The following is a 22,506-nucleotide window of genomic DNA, read 5'->3' as shown; positions in this document are numbered from 1 at the left end:
TAAGTAATACCTACATTGCACTGAATGAGGTGTACTGATGGCACTACCACCCTATGGGGAAGATGTCTGATTATGAAGTCTAACTGCTCATGGTCCATCAACCACTGCCTTGCAGAGTAAGCAAAAACGAAAAAGGGGGAGAGCGTGTTGTGCTAGGCTAAACTGTGGGTTTGTATGATCAAATTGTTTCATTTTGCCAAGATTTTTTTTACATGACAGTCAGCAGGTAGTGAAGTTCATGTTGCTTTCTTTCTTTGAGTTTGCTTAAAGTGATAGGGTAGAGAGAACTCCCCTTCACCTGGACATCCACAATTGAAAACCTGCCCTTCTTCAGCAAGTGTTACCTATAATTTGCTGCTGTGGTCATTAATTGGATAAATGGGCATATGATAAAACCTGGTGTTTTATCGAACATTTCTATTGGAAATATGGAACACTCAGTATGAAAATCAGTAGTGTGAACAGTGTTATAATTTGTCTTTAAAGCAGTTGTGGGAACCTAGAGTCTGATTCATTCTAGTTCTGGTAGGAATTGATAATACAAAACATTTCCAAGTGATTGTAGAGCAAAAATATTCCAAGGAACTCAAAACATTGTGAAAGGAATCAGAGAGTGAACCAGCCTAACAGTGAAGTTGTATGCAGAATTTGGTTTAAAGAAGAAAAGACACCTTTGGTTCTCAAATAATCTTTGCCTGACAATCCCAAGTAGACTTCTTGAAAAATGATAGATTAAGAATGATATTCATATTAGATTAAGGTTCTTTCAATTATCAGGGGAAAACTATAAGTAAGGTTAAGGAACCAAGAAAAATTTTGATGAACTAGAGGATTTAAGTTAGGTTAAGTTAGGTATGTATAAGTTAAGTTAAGTAGAGTTAAGGTTGCAGGTCAGAATTTTACTTAGTAACCCCTGAACCTGTTCCCATCATCCTGCTCTAATAGAGTAAAAGATCAAAAGCCCCTACAGTGTTGCTAAGCCATTCAAATTCCAGCCTAAGGCCACCCAAGTATCTTAACCACAATTATTTTTTGTCTGAAGAGCTTACAGACTACTCAATCTGTTAGGAAGCCAACCCAAATCCTTAGGGGAAGGGGGCTGAGGACTTATAGGCCGATGTCCCTAAGATAAAGCTAGGTAAAAGGAGTCTAGTGCCACCAAACACCAGCCCTCATTATCTATGAGCCAAAAAGTAAGCCAAACAACTAGACAGACAGACAGACACTCCTGGCTTCGTAAGCTTTAGCCAAATTGGGCAAACATCCTCCTCACAGGATGAATTGTATGTCTGCTTTATTGTTTGTATGGTGTTTTTACGCTACATGGAACCAGTGGTTATTCAGCAACGGGACCAACGGCTTTACGTGACTTCCGAACCACGTCGAGAGTGAACTTCTATCACCAGAAATACACCTCTCTCACACCTCAATGAAATGCCCGAGAATCGAACTCGCGGCCAGCAAGGTGGCAGGTCAAGACCATACCGATCACACCACTGAGGCGATGTATGTCTGCTTCATCACTTCATGAAGCCAGTAAGAAAATATATTCTCTACAAGTACTATACAGACCCCAACACTGGCCTTAGAGGTCAAGTACTCACAGACAGTGCCACAAGACTTGCAAAAGACATAAAAGCACCTCTCTTGCTCCCAACTAACAAATTCTCGAGGATGGGGATGACCAAGGGATTTTCAAACCTCTTGTTAGGTATTTATGGTATCCTGAATTCACCTGAAACTCGTGAACAAAAATTACAGAAATACACACCTCTCTGAGCCAGATATATGTAGTCAATCATACAACATGTCAACACACTAAGATATGGGGAAGCAGAACAAGTCCTGAGGGTGAGATCTCCATTCCAGCCTTTCTAAAGGACTCTATGGTGGCTGAATTATGCTGTAGGGAGCTACATACCACTTTAGAGGTTAAGGTAACAAGGTGGGCAAGACTGATCAAAGAGAACATGGCTAACTATAGTGGAAGTGAGGTGCATGTCCTTCAGTCAGAACACCTGGCTTAAGGCAGAGCAATAGGCTTCACTGCAGGGACTAAGAAAAGTTTGTCTAAATGAATGTGGATGAGTAAACCTACCATCTGCTGCAAAGTAGCTCTAACTGGAAAGGGAAACCATCTGCAGCATTGACCAGAGAAAGAAGTCCATTACCTGGATAGTTGAGGCAACCTAAACAAATGTAGCTAACATTGAAGAAAGGGCCATAGAGAATCTCTCAGACAGCTTGGGGTTCAGCACAAATGACCAGAACACCAGGAACTTCCTGTGCGTGAAGAGGTACATCACTAGAGTTCACAAAAACTCAAACAGCCTTTACTCCACTAAAGAAAAATAGGGACCAATCTATCCTGATTAACAAGCCATGCCCATTCAGTTGGTCCACCAAATTATTCCTTCTAACTGGATTGAGTTCAGGTGACAACTTAACAGCACTGCAACTGACAGAGGTGTTGGGAAACCACAACCCACTGTTAGTTGATGTATGCAACTGTGACCATATTGTTGCTCATCAAAATTATGGAGTGATTTATCACACGACCTCAGAGATGCTTACAGTTCCAGGATGTCAATATTAAGGTAAAGCTTGTTCTCTATCCACAAACCTGACATGGGCAGATGCCTCAGATCTGTACACCCTCCCTCCTTTGATGTATATAAAGAACAGAGGCATCTCCTGAGAGGAACCCCCATAAGGAGGTTCAGTTATTCAGTTACCTTGGAAGTGAGAACAAGTGGAGGCCTCAGTTGTTGAACAAGCTTCTCCAGAGACATCAAGTGATGGACAACTGCATACTGAAGTCAAATTGGCTTTCAGGAACTGCACTGAAACCTGGCAACGCAAGTCTGGCACAAAGACACTGCTACCATAAGTATCAGCACACCTCAATACTTTGTCTGCTTCTCAGGTTATGACAAAATCTACAAGAGCCAATTACCCAGATAACACAGGACACATATCTCACAAATGGACACAAGCCAATACAGTCAGTCCCAGGTTATCAGCGAACTGGGTTAATAGCGATCCGATTTTATGGCACTTGTCTATCGCCATAAAATCAGGATTTATGGTGCCATAACATGCCAAGTTCTGGTTATTCATGGTACCATAACATACCTAACAGACGCACCATAAGTCACCGAGTTTTGGTTAATGGCGATTTTTGCTTATCGGCACCCTGCCAAGAACAGCACCTCCACCGATAATTGGGGACTGCCTGTACCTGGGTGAACACTCACATGAACACCTGGAGGGCTGTCAAAACCCTGAAGCACAAAGGAAAGAGTTTGTAACAATCCTCATATTTTGGAAGTAAGCAGAAAAATATAGGTTCATGAGTATGCTCAAAAAAACCTGTGTCAACACTAACTACAGCATATCTCCCCAGCACAGGAAAGCAAATGCAGTCCCCCAACCCCTGAAGAAGGAAGGTACTCACTCTAAGTCCAAAAAACTTCTGAGAAGTCTGAGGCCTCTTCTTCTTCCCATAGAAGACAGAAGATAGGGAAGAAGATGAGGAGGAACAGAAAGATGATATGCTCTTGAATGCCTTCATCTTATACTGCCCATGAGTTTTATTCTCACCAAGATACAGAGAAGAAGAAAGGCCTGTACTCATACCAAGGGGATGACCCAACATTCAAGACACTCACCACAGCAAGTTCAATAGCCTTGAGTGCCTCAATAGAAATAGCAGCAAGACCAACAGTGATAATCTAAAGTCCTCAGTATACCAAGCAGAAATGCTTGACAGTACTTAAGCAACCATCAACAAAGCATTGGTAGGAAACAGCAGATCATGAATGTCCTATTGTCTCACCTGGGGAGAGCATGACATAAGCACTTAGGCTGGCATCCTACCCTCACTACCTGATGCTTGTGCTGAATGTTTGGTGGTATCAGAGATACAATAATCCCATTCCAAGAAACAGGTCATCATTTTTTGGCCTTCCTCCACAGCTACCAAATCTCTCCTATGTAAAGAATAGCCAGTGCACTCTCAGCACCAATACAAATAAAGAACAATAAAATTAGTTACAACAACACCAAGGACATCAAAATGGCCAAACAAAAGGTCATATCCTTCACACTTTCCAATGATCTTTTTTCTTGTTCATACCCATGTTGAACAAAAAATACAACATCATGCATACAATAACAATAATGAAAAATGTTTCAACCTCATAGTTAAGTCAGAGCACAGCAGGATGTCTTAACTTGACTGCAGCCAAGAAAAGTACTTGATGACAGCAGCACATTAACTATCTCATTACCAGGTTTTAATTAATGCTGATTGTCACTTCTACATTAAAGGCTCAGGTTTATATTCCCACAGGAACAAATACTAGCTAAAAATTTTAATTTAATTTATTTTAAGTTTTAAAAACTATTTTTTTCCCACATACTACAAACACTTTACAGTAGCATAAGTAGTGGGAAGTCTCAATACCAGAAAACTATGTATTAGAGAACCTGAAGGAGTATAGAAAGAATCTTACGGGCTGCTCTGTGAGCAAGAGCCCGTGCTGACACAAGGTCAGCTAAATCAAAAACAACAACAGAAAGAATGACCCTGTTTGATAAGATAATGGTTAATGAACATATACTGGTATCCTAAAGCAAAGTCAGATATGGGGTCAATCGTGTTAGTACGGTCCAGAGTTGTGCAGTTTGTGTGAAAGTATATAACACTGGCAGAAAAAATTATTCCCATACTCATCAGGTGCAATTTCAAATATACCCCTAAAACTCGACACACAATAGTCACAGAATGTATTATATAGATGAAAAGGACAGCAAATGTATTATTGTTTCCAAATAATTGCCTCCCCCCAAACACTTCCATCTGGTCATGTCTGAACCTGACCTGCTGCCAATTGAATAAATATCTGAAAATTTGTTAGTAATGGCTGTGAAAATGTGACAGCAGAAGAAGAGAACTCCTTAAAGCCACATTAAGGATAGTACTGACATCCAAACTCAATTTACAAGCAACTGAAATTTCTATGGTCATAATTTGTAACTCAAGAAATGGAGAAATATGCAAACAGAAAAACCTTTTTCAATCAAATAGAGATAGCATTTTTAGTAACACTGTTTGGTTCTGACAAGGCACATCAGATCTTTCTTGTTAGCTGCACAAGATAAGTAAGAATAACAGAGATTGGTGTCATATGGAGAAGCAAGTAAGTCCTTGAGTTTCTGGTAACAGAGTCAGGCACATAAACCCAGACTCAGGTTAGGTTAAGTTAGGATACATCCCATGAACTGCAGCACTCTAGGGCAGTTTTGATGGGAGGGGTGGTGACTTACAAAGCCCTCTGATCAAGTAGAACCCAGTGCCTTTGGTGAAGTTAGGTTATAGAAAGGAGGGTAGTTTGGGATCCATCCCCAGGACCTAATTGGCCTTGTGACAACTTGCCCATTTAAAATGCATTTTGTCTACTGCTCAGCTTATCCCACGGTTTATGCAGACTATTCCATTTTCTTTTTGCCCGGTTCATTTGTTTTGGTTTCTTCCAGTGCCTAAAATATCAGATATTCCACTAAGGTTTCCCAAAAATTGTTATGTATAATATTATTGAAAAAATCTGATCTTCATTTTGGTATTGTTTGTACAGTACTGAGCTGGTGAATAATAGGCTAAGACTGGTATACTGTATATAGTAAATATGAATATGAAAATGAAAACCTTCCTCATTTCCCTTGTCCATTGTTATTATGTTCCATTAGCTCTTTGACACTAGCCAAAAGTAAAAGGCAACAGGCAACACTAGCCAAAAGTAGATAAAGTAGAGTACCTGAATGGTTTCTGACCTTCTCCCATTTTTCCTGAATTTCTCCATCAGTTTGACTATGTCTTCTTTGTAAGAAGTGCTGATGGCAATCTTAAGTGATATACATAAGCCACATTAAGTAGATGTCAAATGGCTCTTAATCCACCTGGAAGTAAGATCATTCCTCCTATTCATAAATATGATATTGTTAAGATACAATAAAGTTTTGTACATACTTACCTGGCAGATATATACTTAGCTATAGACTCGGTCGTCCCGACAGAATTTCAAAACTCGCGGCACACGCGACAGGTAGGTCAGGTGATCCACCCTTCCCGCCGCTGGGTGGCGGGGTCTGGAACTATTCCCGTTTTCTAAGCCATAATTTCTCTTACACCTGTCTCCTGAGGGGAGGCTGGGTGGGCCATTAATCGTATATATCTGCCAGGTAAGTATGTACAAAACTTTATTGCATCTTAACAATATCATTTTTGTACAAGTAACTTACCCAGCAGATATATACTTAGCTGATTGGCACCCTTGGTGGCGGGCAAGAGACAGCTAAAAACAAAATAATACTTAACTAAATACATTAAAAAACAGGGAAAAAACAACCTATGTTCTTGGATAACATAATCCATAGTTCCTACCTTATTGGGCTGAAGACTTCATGACTACTGTCGATGAGTCTGCTTGCCTCAAGAGTTTCAACGAGGAATGACCTATGGTTGAATAACTCTTTGGATCGTGTCAATGGGGGCTAGCCCGCTTACGCGACAGAGCCTATACTGGATCGTACCAATGGGGCTGACCCACTTACATGGTAGAGCCTTGACCTTTTGTCATATCAATGGAGACTCGCCCTCTTACATGACAGAGTTAAGGTTATAAACAAATCACAAAGAGCACTGAAGCCAATCCCGATCACCTGACCATGTTAGTCTTGTTACAATCTATGAATTGTAAGAGGGTCCCTATTCCCTCTGACAATTAACCAATAAAAACAACCACCAATAAACAGTAATTTAAGCCTTAAACTAAATAGGAAGGATTAGCCTCAGCCCCTTCTCCCAGCACTGAATTCGCCGAAACATACGCTCCCAGAGCAAAGCACTTTTCGTACGAAATTTTAACATCTCTTAGGTAATTCGAGGCGAACACCGAATTACATCTCCAAAATGTCGACTCTATAAGAGCCTGAAGCGACCATGTTTTGTGAAAAGCCATCGACGTAGCTATGGCTCTCACTTCATGAGCTCTCACTCTGAGAACCTTGAAATGCTCTTCTTCGCATTTAAGGTGAGCTTCCCTTATTACATCTTTTATGAAGAATGTAAGGGCGTTCTTAGAAATCGCTCTTTTCGGATCTCTTACAGAGCACCAAAGACTTTCTTCTGTACCTTTCAGCAACTTCTTCTTCTCCAGGTAGAACTTGAGTGCCCTGACTGGACACAAAGTCCTTTCTAGTTCTCTCCCTGTTAATGAAGATATTCCTTTTATCTCAAAGCTTCTTGGCCAAGGCTTTGAGGGATTTTCATTTTTCGCTAGAAAAAATGGTTGAAAGGAGCAAATCGCTGAATCTTTCTTAAACCCCACTTTACCTTCCAAAGCTTGCAACTCGCTCACTCTCTTGGCTGTTGCTAACGCAAAAAGGAATAAAGACTTTCTTGTTAAGTCCCTAACGAAGCTGCGTGAGACGGTACGAATTTTTCCGACATTAGGAACTTGAGGACCACATCCAAGTTCCAGCTAGGCTTCTTGATTACATGTTCTTTCGTGGTCTCAAAAGACCTTATAAGGTCATGAAGATCTTTATTGTTTGTCAGATCTATTCCTCTATGTCGAAAAAACTGAGGCCAGCATACTTCTGTAACCCTTCACTGTTGAAACTGCCAGGTTACAGTCTTTTCTCAAATATAGGAGAAAATCTGCGATTTCAGTTACAGAGGTACTGGAGGAGGATATTTTCTTTTCCCTACACCATCTTCTAAACAACTCCCACTTCGACTGATATACTTTAGAATGGAGACTCTTCTGGCTCTTGCAATAGCCTTCGCCACTTCTCGTGAAAAGCCCCTTGCTCTGACAAGTCCTTCGACAGTCTGAAGGCGGTCAGACTTAGAGCGGGGAGGTTTTTGTGAAACCTGTCGAAGTGGGGTTGTTTGAGAAGATCGTTCCTTAGTGGAAGCGATCTTGGAAAATCCACTAACCACTCCAGCACCTCTGTGAACCAATCGAGAGCCGGCCAAAAGGGAGCGATGAGGGTCATTCTTGTTCCTTCCGAGCAAGCGAACTTCCTCAACACTTCTACTATCTTGAAAGGAGGGAAGGCGTACGCGTCCAAGCCCGTCCAATCTAGCAGAAAGCTGTCTACTGCTACTGCTTGAGGATCCGAGATCGGGGAGCAATAGGTTTCTAATCTGTGGTTCTTGTTGGTCGCGAACAGGTCTATATTGGGCCTTCCCCACAGATGCCACAGTTGTTGGCAAATCTGAGGATTGAGAGTCCATTCCGTGGGTAGGACTTGATCTTTCTGCCTTAACAGATCTGCCCGGACATTTTTCCTCCTCCCTGTACAAACCTTGTGAGGAGAGAGATCTTCCTTTCCTGTGCCCAATCAGCAGATCCTTTGCTGATTCGTACAGGGAAAAGGAATGCGTCCCCCCTTGCTTCTTTATATAAGCGAGGGCTGTTGTGTTGTCCGAGTGAATTTGAATCCCCAGACCTGAGACCTGTTCCTCGAAATGAACCAAAGCTAGATGAATGGCTGTTAGCTCTTTCTTGTTGATGTGCCAGGACACTTGTTCTCCTTCCCAAATGCCTGACACTTCTTGCGAACCTAGGGTCGCTCCCCACCCTGAATCTGAGGCGTCTGCAAACAACGCTAGGCGCGGGTTCTGTAAGCGAAGGGAGATTCCTTTGCTTAGTTACTGTGGATCTAACCACCAACGGATATTCTCCTTGATCCGTTTCGAGATTGGAAAAGTCTCTCCCAGATTGTTGGACTTCCAATCCCACTTCTCCTTCAGATAAAATTGAAGGGGTCGTAGGTGAAGTCTTCCTAAGGAAACGAACTGTTCCATCGAGGAGAGGGTCCCCAGCAAGCTCATCCATTCCCTCGCGGAACAATGTTCTTTCCTTAAGAAGACTGACACCTTTTCTAGGCAGCGTTCTCTCCTTTCCTGCGAAGGATACGCTAGAAAATCCCGAGAATCCATCTGAATCCCCAGATAGACAATACTTTGCTGGGGAGTCAGCATGGATTTCTCGTGATTTACTAAAAGTCCTAAGGACTTTGTCAACTTTAGAGTCACTAAAGGTCCTCCAGACATTTTTTCTCCGATTGGGCTCTTATTAGCCAATCGTCCAGATATAACGAGATCCTGATCCCTTCCAGATGTAGCCAATAAGCTACATTCTTCATGATGTCCGTAAAGACTTGAGGGGCAGTCGAAAGTCCGAAGCACATCGCTCGGAACTGGAACACTTTCCCTTGGAACATGAACCTCAGATATTTCCTTGCTGCCGGATGAATTGGCACATGGAAATACGCATCCTGAAGGTCCAGGGACATCCATCCAGTCCCCTGGACGAAGAGCAGATATGAACAGAGGAAGACGTCTCCATTGAAAATTTCTTCTTCAAGACAAAGAAATTCAGGGCACTGACGTCTAGAACTGGTCTCCATCCCCCCGATGCTTTCGGTACCAGGAATAGCCGATTGTAGAATCCTGGGGACTGGAGATCTTGAACCAGTTCTACCGCTTCCTTGGAATCATCTGTTCCACTGCTTGCAACATAGCAAGCTTTCGGACCGGATCCGAGTATCTGGCGGTTAACTCCCTTGGAGTTGTCGTCAAGGGAGGATTTTCCCTGAAGGGGATCAAGTATCCTTTTTTCAGGATAGAGAGGGACCAGGAGTCCGCTCCCTTCTGCGCCCAGACTTTGGCAAAGTGGAGTAGCTTGGCGCCTACTTTCGTCTGGAGGACTTGCTGTTCATCTAGACTTCCCGAAGGACCTTCTAGATGGGTCTACTCTTTCTCTCTGGTCTTCGACCTCTAAGAGGGGCTCTAGAGAGGAGGCCCCTCGAAAGGGCTGAACAAAAGAGGGTCTCTCTTTCTTCTCTATCGGCACTGCCGGCCTAAACTTCTTGGCTGAGTGCGTGAGTAGATCTTGAGTTGCCTTCTCTGTAAGAGATTTCGAAACCTCTCTAACCGTCTCTTGTGGAAAAAGGTGCGGGGATAAGGAGCAAAAAGAAGAGATGTCCTTTGCAAGGGTGATACTGCTCTTGCTAAGAAAGAGCTAAAGACAGATCTCTTCTTCAAAACTCCCGTCCCAAAAAGAGAGGCAACTTCCACAGAACCGTCCATGACCGCTCTGTCCAGGCAAGCCAGGACGCTCGAAAGTTCCTCCATGGAAACAAAGTCCGTGTCCTGAGCTCTCTTCGCTAATGCTCCTAACGCCCAGTCCATAAAGTTGAAGACTTCAAGGGTTTTAAAGAGGCCCTTTAGAAGGTGGTCCAGCTCACACATGCCCCAAGTCGCCTTAGCAGACAGCAACGACTTCCTCCTAGCAGAGTCCACTAAGGAAGCAAAATCCGCATCCGCGGAAGAAGGCAGGCCTAACCCCATCGGCTCTTTGGTCTCGTACCACCTGATTATATATTGTATAATTGTTATGGGTATAGATAAGTGTGATTATATATTGTATAATTGTTATGGGTATTTTATGCATTGTTGAAATATGGTGGGTGTCCTATATATAGACAACATGTGGTAGATTCTAGAAGGTGTCTGTTGATGTATTTAAGTTGTGTTGTGACGTCATAGGCTGTGACGTCATAGACAAGATGGCGGCGGCGTCGGCAGGATGTAAACAATAACACGGGGCAGTAGAAAGCACGTGTTGGTGGTGTGTGGTTGGTAGGGGAGAGCTCTCTGTCTGGTAGGAGTTGTTTTTTGGGTCGTAAGTCTTGTGGTGCTGGTGTTTTAAGGTGATTTCTGGAGTGTACTGGAGTTGGAGAAAGCGTACAGGTGGGTAGATTATTCATTTTTATAGAGAAAGAAAGGAGTTAGGCTAGGCCAAAATTCAAACTGGTAGCAGAGCGTGGTTGATCAAAGATGCCTGGATCCGACAGTGAACAAAGGGAGACTACTAGATGGAGAAGGGAATGTCCTAGGTTTAGCGGGATACAAGAAGAATACAAAGAATGGAAAGGTCAAGCCGAAGATTGGCTATTGTTGTATGGAGAAGATACAAAATACCCGGCGATAGAAATGAGAATGAGCTTAAAAGGGAAAGCCCGAGAGCTAGTGGAAGCATTAGATAAAGATAAACTTACTGGTACAGAGGGTCCAAAGTTAATCCTAGAGAAACTAGATAAAGCCTATCTAAAAGACTCGGTAATGGAGAATTACGGTAGAATAAAAAGATACCTTCTAATAAGAAGAGAATCTAGAAAATGTATGGCGGACTATTTAATTAGATACGAGAAGGCAGCATCTGAGTGTGAAAGAGCAATGGGGAAAGGCGCGCTTGAAGGCGAAGTCAAGGGGTATCATGTAATAGAGCAAGCAATCTCACGGAAAATCAAAAACAAATGGTATTATCGGCTTGTGGGCAAGAAAAGCTAGAGTACGGAACATGTCGCAAACAATGAAAAGACTATTTGAGGGATTAGGGACTAAAGAGGAACGGGAATGGTGGGGTTCGTCAGAAGGCAATGCCAGTTCTGGGAGAGGGAGGGAAAACCAAAGATATCGGGGAAGATGGAACCGAGGAAGGGGTGGTAGAAATCCTATAAACAAAGAAGGGAAGGTAACAGTATGTGCAATATGCAGCTCAGAATGGCATTGGGCTAGGGATTGTCCTCAGAATTTTCATAATAGGAAGAAAACTGAAACAAGACTAGAAGAAAATAAGGTAAAAACAGAAAATGGGACAGAAGAAGAAGAGGTTTATGTAGAAGTTAATAAAATAGTGGAAGCATCATGGGAGGTGGTTGATGCAATTTTGGACACAGGGTGTAAATCAACAGTTTGCGGGGAATTGTGACTAGCACGTATTGTCATGGATTTGAGTCAGGAAGAGTTGAGGAGAATGAGGGACACTAGGACAGAGTCTAATAAAGTGTTTAATTTTGGTGAGACATCTTATAAGTCCAAGAGGAATAATAGAAATACCTGTGATACTAAAAAACAGAAAGTTTTATTTGAAGACGGAAATTCTGCAAGGTGATATACCCTGGCTGATAGGTAAGCAAACCATGAGTAAAATGGGTATGACCCTAAATTTGAAAGAAAATTGTGTCATAGTAGAAGTATTAGGGGGAATGAAAGTAGAGTTAAGAGAAGACGAACAGGGTCATTTAAGAGTGCCTATAAGGAGGAGGAAGGTAGAAGAATTATTACTGGAGGGTTGGAAGGGAAAGAATCCGAGGGAAATTAAGAACACAATGAAGAAATTACATTTACAGTTTGGTCATGGAAGTGGAGATAAAATATGGAAGCTAACAGAGGAAGCACAATGGAGTAATGGGTTTAATCTGAAGAAAAAGAGGAAATAAGAAAGTTACTAACGGAACTGATTAAAAATTGTGAGGTTTGTAAAAAATACAAAAGAAACCCCGCCAAACCGGTAGTAGGCTTTTCTTGGAGTAAAACGTTCAATGAAGTCGTAGCGATGGATGTGGGAGAGATAGAAGAGAGAAAGTTCTTGGTAATAGTGGATATGGCAACGAGATATTGTCAGGCCTGTTGGATAAAAGATAAGAAACCAGAAACTATAATAAAGATACTTTTTGAGTGCTGGTTTGCTATATTTGGAGCACCCTCCAAAATATTGTCAGATAATGGGGGAGAATTTCAAAATGAAAAAGTAAGGAGGATGGCAGAAATGGAATATTAAAGTATTAGCCACAGCATCAGAATCTCCGTGGAGCAACGGATTATGTGAAAAGACCGTAGGCATGATCAAGGGAAGTGTAAGGAAGATGATGGAGGAAGAGGAAGTAGATTGGTCCCTAGCTTTGAAATGGGTAGTGAGTGCTAGGAACTGTTTAATGAATAATGGAGGTTTCTCTCCCAACCAATTAGTATTTGGAAAAAAACCCTTCACTGCCTAACCTAATAGGAGAAGAAAGTTCTAGTCCTGCAAGCAGAGAAAAAGGGATGGAAGAGGGTATGGTAAGGGACACACTGAATGCAATGCACAAGGCCAGAGAAGCATTTATAAAAAATGAGTCCTGTAATAAAATAAGAATAGCGCTAAACAAAAACATCAGAGAACATAAATTTGAAGAAGCAGTGGTAGGAGATGAGGTATTCTATAAGAGGGAAAATGAAAATGAATGGAGAGGACCTGCTCAGGTAGTGGGAGTATCGGGGAAAACAATAATAGTCAAACATGGGGATTCTTTAAGAGAAGTAGCTAGGATACATGTGACAAGGATTCAACGACGATCACCAGATACAGAAGAGATATCGGCTAGAATAGATAAATCCCATGGGGTGAAAGGTAGGTCAGATGGCCCAAATGAAGGGAAAGTAGATTGGCTGGAAGGAGAGGAGATAATGGGTGAGAGAAGGAATGCAGACACAGAAGAGACTATAGAAAGAGAGGTGATAGAGGAAACAGTGGAAGATAACGGGCAAAGTGGGTCAATAGAAAGCGAGTTAATGGAAGAGATACCAAAATTCAAAAAGGGAAATAGATTTAGGGCTATAAACAATGATACAGGACAAGTAGAAGAATGGACTATTTTAGGTCTTGCAGGAAAAAGATCAAGCCAAGCATGGGCTGATTCTCGTACAATATACGAGACTCACAGTCAGGTGACAAAGGGTGGGTTAACTTGAGGGATTATAGTCAGGTAGAAAAAATTGAAGATGAAGAGGAGGTGTTGCTGGGATTTGAAATAGAAGCATAATGGAAGCTAAAGAAAAAGAACTTCTAAGTTGGAGAGATAACCAGGTATATGAGGAGGTAAATGATGTTGGACAAAAAGCTATATCTACAAGATGGATAGTAACTGAAAAAGATAAAAGGGGGGGAAAGGATATGTAAAGCAAGATTGGTAGCTAGAGGGTTTGAAGAAGAAATGGCTGAGTGGGAAAAGGATGCTCCCACATGCAATGCTGAAATTTTAAAATTCTGTCTAACCATAATAAAGGTGAAAAATTGGAATTGTTATACATTGGATGTCAAAACTGCATATTTACAAGGTGACGAGATACAAAGAGAAGTGTACTTGAAGCCACCAAGGGAAGATGGTTGGAGGGGATTATGGAAGTTTGAAGAAAACAGTCTATGGGCTCAAGGATGCAGCAAAAGCATGGTATTGTAAAGTGGTGAAAGTAGTGAAGGAGCTTCAAGGTGAGAGAAGTAGACTAGAACCTAATATATTCTTTTGGAAAAAGAACAATAAATTGGAAGGCATTTTGTGTACACACGTAGATGATTTTTGCTACGGAGGAACTGAAGGATTCTTAAAGGAAACGATTGGGAGATTGAAAGGGAAATTGCAAGTAGGAGAACAAGAGAGTAAAAGGTTCAAGTATATAGGAGTAGTAATAGAGCAGAAGGAGAATAGATTTTCCCTTAATCAGTGGCAGTATATAAATTCCATAAGAGAACCAGAGGCTAGAAGATATACGGGTAATAGAGTGCTAGAACAAAAAGAGTTAACAGAGTACAGATCAGTGGTAGGACAGCTGAATTGGGTATCACTACACACGATGCCAGAAATATCATATGATATTAGCGAATTAAGTAAAGCATTTAAAGAAGGAACAACTCAGGATATGAAGAAACTTATTAAAATTGTGAGAAAAACTAAGAGCATGATGGGCGAAGTTACAATAAGTGAGATGGAAGAGAAATTAGGGTTTATTGGGAAGCCTATGCAGACGCTTCATTTGGAAACATAGAAGATGGCCATACTCAACTGGGTTATATTATTTCTTTGACAGATGGGAAGAGGAGAAGTCCCATATGGTGGAAGTCTAGGAAATCCAGGAGAGTGGCAAAATCCACCATTGAGCTGAAGCCCTGAGTGTTGGGGAAGAAGCTGTAGAAGGATTGATATATTTCAAGCATTTGTGGGAAGAGGTAGTAGGAGGGAGAAATTTAGAAGCCTTGGTTAACACTGATAGTAAAACACTAATGACCGCCATCAAATCGAGCACTGGTGTAAGTAGCAAGAGATTAAAAATAGATATTGCTGCAATAAGGGAAACCATTGAATCCGGGGAAATAAAGGAGGTGAGATGGATAAAAGGAAAGGAGCAAGTGGCTGATGTATTAACTAAAGCAGGAGTTTCAGGGGAATGTATTAGAAATTATGTAGAGGGTAAAGAGTTGGAGGACGAAGGAAATTAAGAGGGGAATACTAGGTTAGGAAACAGTCGGAGGGGAGGGAGAAAGAGATAAGTGTGATTATATATTGTATAATTGTTATGGGTATAGATAAGTGTGATTATATATTGTATAATTGTTATGGGTATTTTATGCATTGTTGAAATATGGTGGGTGTCCTATATATAGACAACATGTGGTAGATTCTAGAAGGTGTCTGTTGATGTATTTAAGTTGTGTTGTGACGTCATAGGCTGTGACGTCATAGACAAGATGGCGGCAGCGTCGGCAGGATGTAAACAATAACACGGGGCAGTAGAAAGCACGTGTTGGTGGTGTGTGGTTGGTAGGGGAGAGCTCTCTGTCTGGTAGGAGTTGTTTTTTGGGTCGTAAGTCTTGTGGTGCTGGTGTTTTAAGGTGATTTCTGGAGTGTACTGGAGTTGGAGAAAGCGTACAGGTGGGTAGATTATTCATTTTTATAGAGAAAGAAAGGAGTTAGGCTAGGCCAAAATTCAAACCACCTTCCTGGTTTGCCTGTTAACTTGGAAGGAGGGCAGGAAAAAACTGTCTTGCCCGCTTCCCTTCTGGAAGTCAACCACTCTGAAAAAGTTTTCAATGCCTTTTTCATACAAAGAGCGGGGCGCATCTTAACGAAGGAAGACGATTTAAGAGCTTTAGAGCTGGACATCAACGATCCTGGTGAAGGAGGGTCCGCAGGATGAAGGGAGTCTCCGAACTCCTTTAGCAGCAAAAGAGAAAGTCTCTTGTAGTCCGAAACCGCTACATCTACAGGCTCTTCGTCTTCCGATACCTGGTCCAACTGATCTACAGAAGGAGATCGTTTTGGAGTGATCTGGCTCTTCCCGGGAGAAGAACTCCTTTCCCGAGAAGGGGAGTGCGGAACATTAGCACTCCTATACGAAGAGTGAGGCTCCTGTCTGTCGGCAACACTCTTGTGCCTACTAGACTCTTGTTGTCTAGGTTCGTCGGGTTCGTGGCGCTTGCTAGGCTCCTGGCGTCCTGATTCAGGGCGCTTGAACAGATCCCCGCGTCCTGATTCCTGACGCTTAACAGGCTCTTGGCGCCCTAACACTTGACGCCTAACGTACTCCTGGCGTCCTGTTTTCTGGCGCCCTAACTCCTGGCGCCCTGACTCCTGACGCCCTGACTCCTGGCGCCCTGACTCCTGGCGCCCTGACTCCTGGCGCCCTGACTCCTGGCGCCCTGACTCCTGGCGTCCTGGCTCATAGCGTCCTGATTCCTGCCGTCTAGCAGAATCCTGACGTCCTGAATCCAGCGTTCTAAGAGGCTCTTGACGTCCTTTCTTGCGTCTTGCTGCCTCTTTGTGCCTGTCTGGCTCCTGGTCCTGAAGACCCAAGGGATCCTGATACCTAAATCGGTTTTCCGGTTCCTTGTAGCTAAACCGCTCGAGACTTCTGCTCGATGCGCTGTGTCTAAGAGGGCGCTTCGGGGAAGCCAGCCTATAGGGCGAAAGGGCTCTTCTCTCAGGAGAACAACTCCTATCCGACGAGTCCCTTGACGAAGGCGATAAACGCCCTGGAGATCGTGAGAGTTCTCTCCTATACGAAGAAGGACGCTTAGCGGAACTCTTCACAGGGAGCGAGACATCCTTCCTCCTTGTAGAGTCCTTAGCAAAAGAGCCTACGAGCGACGCTAACTGCTCTTGCAGATTAACCAAAAACTTCTTGGTCGGATCCTGAAGAGCAGGCTCCTCTTGTCTAGTCCTCTTAGGTCCCGAAGGCCAATCCTCGGGAAAACGCTCTGGGCTGGAGTCAGCAGCGTCTCCTTTAGGAGCCTTCCAGGCTCTCTTCAAAGGGCGCGAACGGGAGGCCGAACTCCATCCTCGTTTAGGAGAGGAAGAGTCTGAGGCCGAAAAACACTCCTTTAGGACGCCTTTTCTGCGGCAATCCGAGGCAGCCTGGGACTTAACAACAGGATCTGCCGAAGGACGCCTGACCGTTGGGGATGTTCTGCATCCTCCCTGCGGCTTTCGACATTCCTCCTCCCCTGGTCCTGGGAGTTTGGAAGAGGTCTAGACCTAGGAGCAATGAGGAACCGGTCAGACGCCCCCTCCACTGCACTGGGGACACTGCACAAGTCACTATCACCACTCTTACCTTGGTTTAGAGCTCGTAGCTGAGCTTGAAGTTTCTTAATAGAAGCTTTTACATTTTCCCTCTCTGATGAAGAATCTTTGGATTCAGAACAGGGAGAAGCAGCTGAGGCTAAGGGAAAATTGTTAGAAGGAGAGTTAATTTCTTGTTCTAAGGAGCAAGATCTACTAGATGACCTAGCTGAAGCCTTCCTCACTCTATCTCTCTCAAGCTTCCTAACATATGATGATAATTCCTTCCATTCAAGCTCCGTAAGGTTCTCGCATTCCACACAGGTGTTAATAAAAGAACATTCATTCTCCCTGCATTTAGCGCAAATACTATGCGGATCTAATGCCGATTTAGGCAGCCTAACCTTACAGTCTTCCCTACTGCAAACTCTAAACATAGGTGAAGCCTTAGCGTCAGACATCGTGAAAGAGTAGTCAAAACCAAAGTCGAAAAACAGTCCACAATAAGCGTATGCCAAGCCAGAGAAAAAACAGAATACGTCACCAAAAAACCAATCCAAATTCTCGGCAAACGAGTTGAAATCCAAGATGGAGGAACGAACAATAGGTGTTGTCCGTTCAACCGACAGAGAAATTATGGCTTAGAAAACGGGAATAGTTCCAGACCCCGCCACCCAGCGGCGGGAAGGGTGGATCACCTGACCTACCTGTCGCGTGTGCCGCGAGTTTTGAAATTCTGTCGGGACGACCGAGTCTATAGCTAAGTATATATCTGCTGGGTAAGTTACTTGTACAAAATTTACACTTAGTGCAATGCTGTGGGGAAAGAGGAGTGGTAAACCTTGACAGCTGATGACTGCCATCCCTACTGAATTAGGTTACATTATGCATGATTAGATTAAGATACATCTCTATAAATTACTGCATAATTTTTATGGTACTCTAAGCTATGACAGATGAGAGCCTGGTATGCTAGCTTAGGTTAGATTAAAAAGGTTTCATTAAACCCATCCCTGTTACAGTGATTGCCACATTTTCATGATTAATAATGTTGTTGGTAGCCTATTTGTTACCTCTGATATGCACAAACTAGTCTCCTACCTATATACATGTATTTTAAACTTATCGAACTGTGATAAATACATTTCTTATCTCTTTGACTCATTTTTGGTTTAACCACATCCATAAACTTGGGTTTCTCTCAAGGATTCCCACAAGGCCAATTGATATACCTAGTAGGTAGCCTAAGGGGAGATGGAATATCCCAAAAAACAAGTGGTTAAATTGAATTGAATTGAATTTAGAATTTAGGCCAATGGCCAAGCACTGGTACTTATGAGGTCATTCAGCACTGAAACAGAAATTTACAGTAGCTAAAGGGACTGAAAGGTGTAAGAAGGAAAACCTCGACGTTGCACAATTTTGGCAGTACCTACGAATCAATTGTTTGAAGAGAGTGGAAAGTAAAATGGAAGGAAGAGAAAATGAAAGGAGATAGTATAGGCTAGCTACAGTAAAAGGAACCAAAGGGGTTGCAGCTAGAGGCTGATGGTAGGCTGCAAAGAACCTTAGCCTAAGTAGCTAAAGTCTACAGTGCACCACGAGGTGTACTGACAGCACTAACGGTGAAAAAAGTGTGGTTTGCACCAGCACGAACTGCAGAACACACCTGGCTAATAACCTGTTTGAAAAATTACAGGGTTCATGTTTACGAATAAGAAATAGATAGTTTAAGGAATAGGTATTTCAGTATTAGCTAAGTAGGTTGATACCTATAGTAGCTCATAAAAATATTAGGTCCTAGATATAGTAGCTATACCTACCTAGGTACAAACATTAGGTTACCTAAGGGTAAAAAAAAATCCAAGCATCATTACACACGGGACAGGTCTACGTAAGCAGTCGGAAAAACACTTGGTTCTGTATTTGGCGAGCAATTAAATGGTACCTAGTTGCCATTACCCTGATCATGGTAATTAACTCCAAGGATGATGGGCAGTTTTGTGAACCAATGCAAGAAAAGTCGATGTACCTAACTATAGGTATACTAGGTAGTCTAGTGCTAGTACTACTATAGTAAACCGGTATGTGACAAGCTAATTGTCTAGTCCTAACTACGTACCTGTCTTTTTCTTAGGCATGGCTCCTCAAATTATGTAAAAGTTTAGGATGCAATAGTTTCAAAGCTTAATTTTCTTAGTCACAGAAGGCCTTCGCTCTGCGTTCAAAGAAGCCCTTTTCTCGTTCTACACAAAAGCGAATCAAGTTGAGTTTTCCACAGTTTTTCTATCTTCTTTTACACTGAATACGTTTAGTATTTCCATCATCGTGTGACTTTTAATTAAAGAAAGGATCCATGAATAAAAACCACATGCATATATAGCTTGTGAAGTGCTAGTATGGTAGTATTTACTAACAATAGCGACGTGAGAAACGAACTATTTTAGTTTTGTTATGGATTGTATGAAGTATACAACTCTTTAGGATGCGTTTTACAAAGGTATTGCTTCTCACTTTTCCCTCGCCAAGCTATCGAGAAGAAAATCATAACGGGATTTTACCAATATTATCAAATCAAAGCAAACGAAACAAAAGCATGTAAGACAGAAATAAAATCCAACTTCGCACCTTCTATAGGAGTCTCTTTAATTTGTATTGCGGCGCCCACAACGCCTTACCTTTGCTTCCTTGTCGGATGATATGGATTACTATACAACCATCTTCGAAAATCTGACTTTTCCCAAGAGTCCTTGCTATCTGTAAATCAAATAATTTCTGTGTGCGAGATTGATATATGCGGTCGTCCGCAAAATTGAACGTCAACGATTTTTTTTTTTTCTTATCGTCTTCTTACCATAAAACATAATACATTATGATAATGCAGAAGCTTACACTGCATAGGTACAGCCTCATTAAAAAGACTAACTATAGTTAATGCTTTATTGAGAAGTTTATTCCAGGGCATTAACATGGTAGCTATAAAAATTTATAACATTTCCTGGATGACTTCAACCTAATGATGGATGAAGTTGTCTTGAGTGGGATATTGGAATCATAATCAATTAACAATGTTGAATTTGCTAGATCTGGCTCTCAGATTAATACCTGAAAAACAACTTGATAGAGAAAACAATTTCAGGAATATGTCAAACTTATCTCTGAGCTTTTATGTGACCCAGATAATAAACGATATAATAGGCACTAAATTCCTTGCTGTCGCGTAACCCAGTATTATCAAGGTGTTATGGTGTTTATGGTTTTTCACTGTGGTTCCAGAATTTTCTGTGAAATGCCCCTTGATAAGCATCGTGTAATCGCTCACCTTTTCCCTCTTTATTTAGCCACATAACCGTCGATGAAACCACTGAACATCTCTTTGACTGCGACAACTCTTTTCATTTCGCCATACCTACTATGCATTTCGGGACCGCAAGTCATCGTTTTTCTCAAATATCTTTCAAACTAATTATTTGGCCTAAATGGTACTTTAACATAGTGTACAAGACACCTCAACCAAATTTTTGGTAAGATAGTACATCGTCTCCTCCCCCGCCCCTTTCCTGCCTATTATATTTTATATATAATATTAAGTAAACTTGAATGTAATAAATATGTTGGTTTTTGTAGAATCTGTGTTCATTTAATTATTGTTATTGTATTTTCTCAAAATTCATATAGATGGGAGGAGGCTGAGGAGGGTATGACCGTCACCCTGTTCACCAAGGTCTCCTCACTTCCCCTAAATCCCTCAGGTAGGAAGAGCTTCTTTGTCTGCTTCCTTAATCCTCCGCAGGTGAATTGCCGTAAAAGAAAAAAAATAGAAAATGGATATAATTTGGGGGGAAACTACTATCATAGTATCATTGTATATGTGTTCCTCTATTCTTATCACACTACAGTTTCGTTTCTACTAATCTAACGCCAGTAATAAGGATGCAATTCTTGTACCGTACTGAGTTTAGTGATTGAGTTGAGTTTCATGCCTATTGAATTATATTACTTATCATTAATGTAAGTGTTACCTATTACCCTATTTTTAGGCATTTAACATACAAGTTTATAAATATATATATGATATATATATATATATCTATATATATATAATATATAATATAGCTATCTATCTTATCTTTTATAATATTATATATAATATATTATATAAAGAAGGTATCCAGTTTCCGCCTCATTCATAATCAGATAAGAAATCCACTTTCTGATGTCATTCACAATTTTGTATCTATTTTTTTAGCATCGCAAATTGTCATAACTAAAGAATCGCTCGATTTCTATTCCTTGAGAGCAACAGACCAAAAATTCTGGTGATATATACATATTCATCAATAGATTTCATCACTTATATGATCGGAATATACTTGTTGGTTACAAAAATGAAAATGATTATGATGTTTGATCTAAACACTTTCCCAGGTGATATTTTGTTTCATTTATAGATTATATCTATATCTATATTTTTAGCCATCAACGCAACACATATGGCATTATGCAGAGCTTTATATACTCAATAACTATAGAGGAATTCTCAAGTCTACCTTAGTTCAAAAGTGCATCTTAAAGAAAATGGAGATGATTACTTTATTATTACCCCGTGACAATCAGGTAACCAAAATTAAATCACTCAGGTTAATATACAGCCCAGTATATAATTAACATTACTATTTAGAGTGGTAAACGAATTAGGAAATCGGTCTCTCTCTCTCTCTCTCTCATATGCGGTATAAAGTATTATCATAATCTAAGAGATGAAAACAGTCTTCGTCGCCATCAAGGAACGAATCATCCTCGTTATCATTTGTCGATGTTCATAATTACGGGATCTACAGCCTACAGGTTTGTGGATGTTATCTGTTGACCAGTAGCCCACCTACTATTCATCCTCGAAGGATCTGAACTGTCTCACTTACCTATTGAGATGGGTCTTTAATCTATTGTTAGCTTTCTCACTGTTTTATATGGTTGGGAGTCGTATTGCAAATGCATTTCTGCAACGCCGCGGACAAAATAATCGATGAAAAATCTGTCTTCATCAATGACACAGTGAATACTCATAGTGGGAGTGCTGTGGCCGACAGACAACTCCTCAGCATAGGTATTGTGAGGAGAAATGAGAAAAACAGCGATGAAGAGTGAGAGAAAGGGAGGGAGAGGGAGGGGATGGTGGAGAGCAGATGTTCGAATCTGTAAACGAATCCTGCTGACTTATACGACTTTGCCTTTAAAAGTTAAGAGTAAACGCCTTAACTAACACCATTT

General features: G+C 41.5%; 1 protein-coding gene across 8 annotated transcripts in view; it reads right to left on the bottom strand.

Moving 5' to 3' along the window:
* LOC135220642 (protein pygopus-like) overlaps positions 1 to 19,713 on the bottom strand; it is a 131,648-nt gene extending 111,935 nt beyond the window's left edge. For 7 of the 8 annotated variants that reach the window (XR_010315740.1, XM_064257965.1, XM_064257962.1 and 4 more), the window contains exon 1: positions 19,358 to 19,713. Coding sequence is in view for 7 of the 8 variants with exons in the window: in XM_064257965.1 (XP_064114035.1) it covers positions 19,358 to 19,376 (19 nt within the window). In the remaining variant the exon portion in view is untranslated. The remainder of the gene's footprint in view (positions 1 to 19,357) is intronic. The other variant, XM_064257968.1, reaches the window with a different exon arrangement.
* Between the last annotated feature and the right edge of the window lie 2,793 nt (positions 19,714 to 22,506).

Source organism: Macrobrachium nipponense, chromosome 2 (assembly GCF_015104395.2).
Source record: "Macrobrachium nipponense isolate FS-2020 chromosome 2, ASM1510439v2, whole genome shotgun sequence".
NCBI lineage: Eukaryota > Metazoa > Arthropoda > Malacostraca > Decapoda > Palaemonidae > Macrobrachium > Macrobrachium nipponense.
This window is presented reverse-complemented; position numbering and strand designations above follow the sequence as displayed.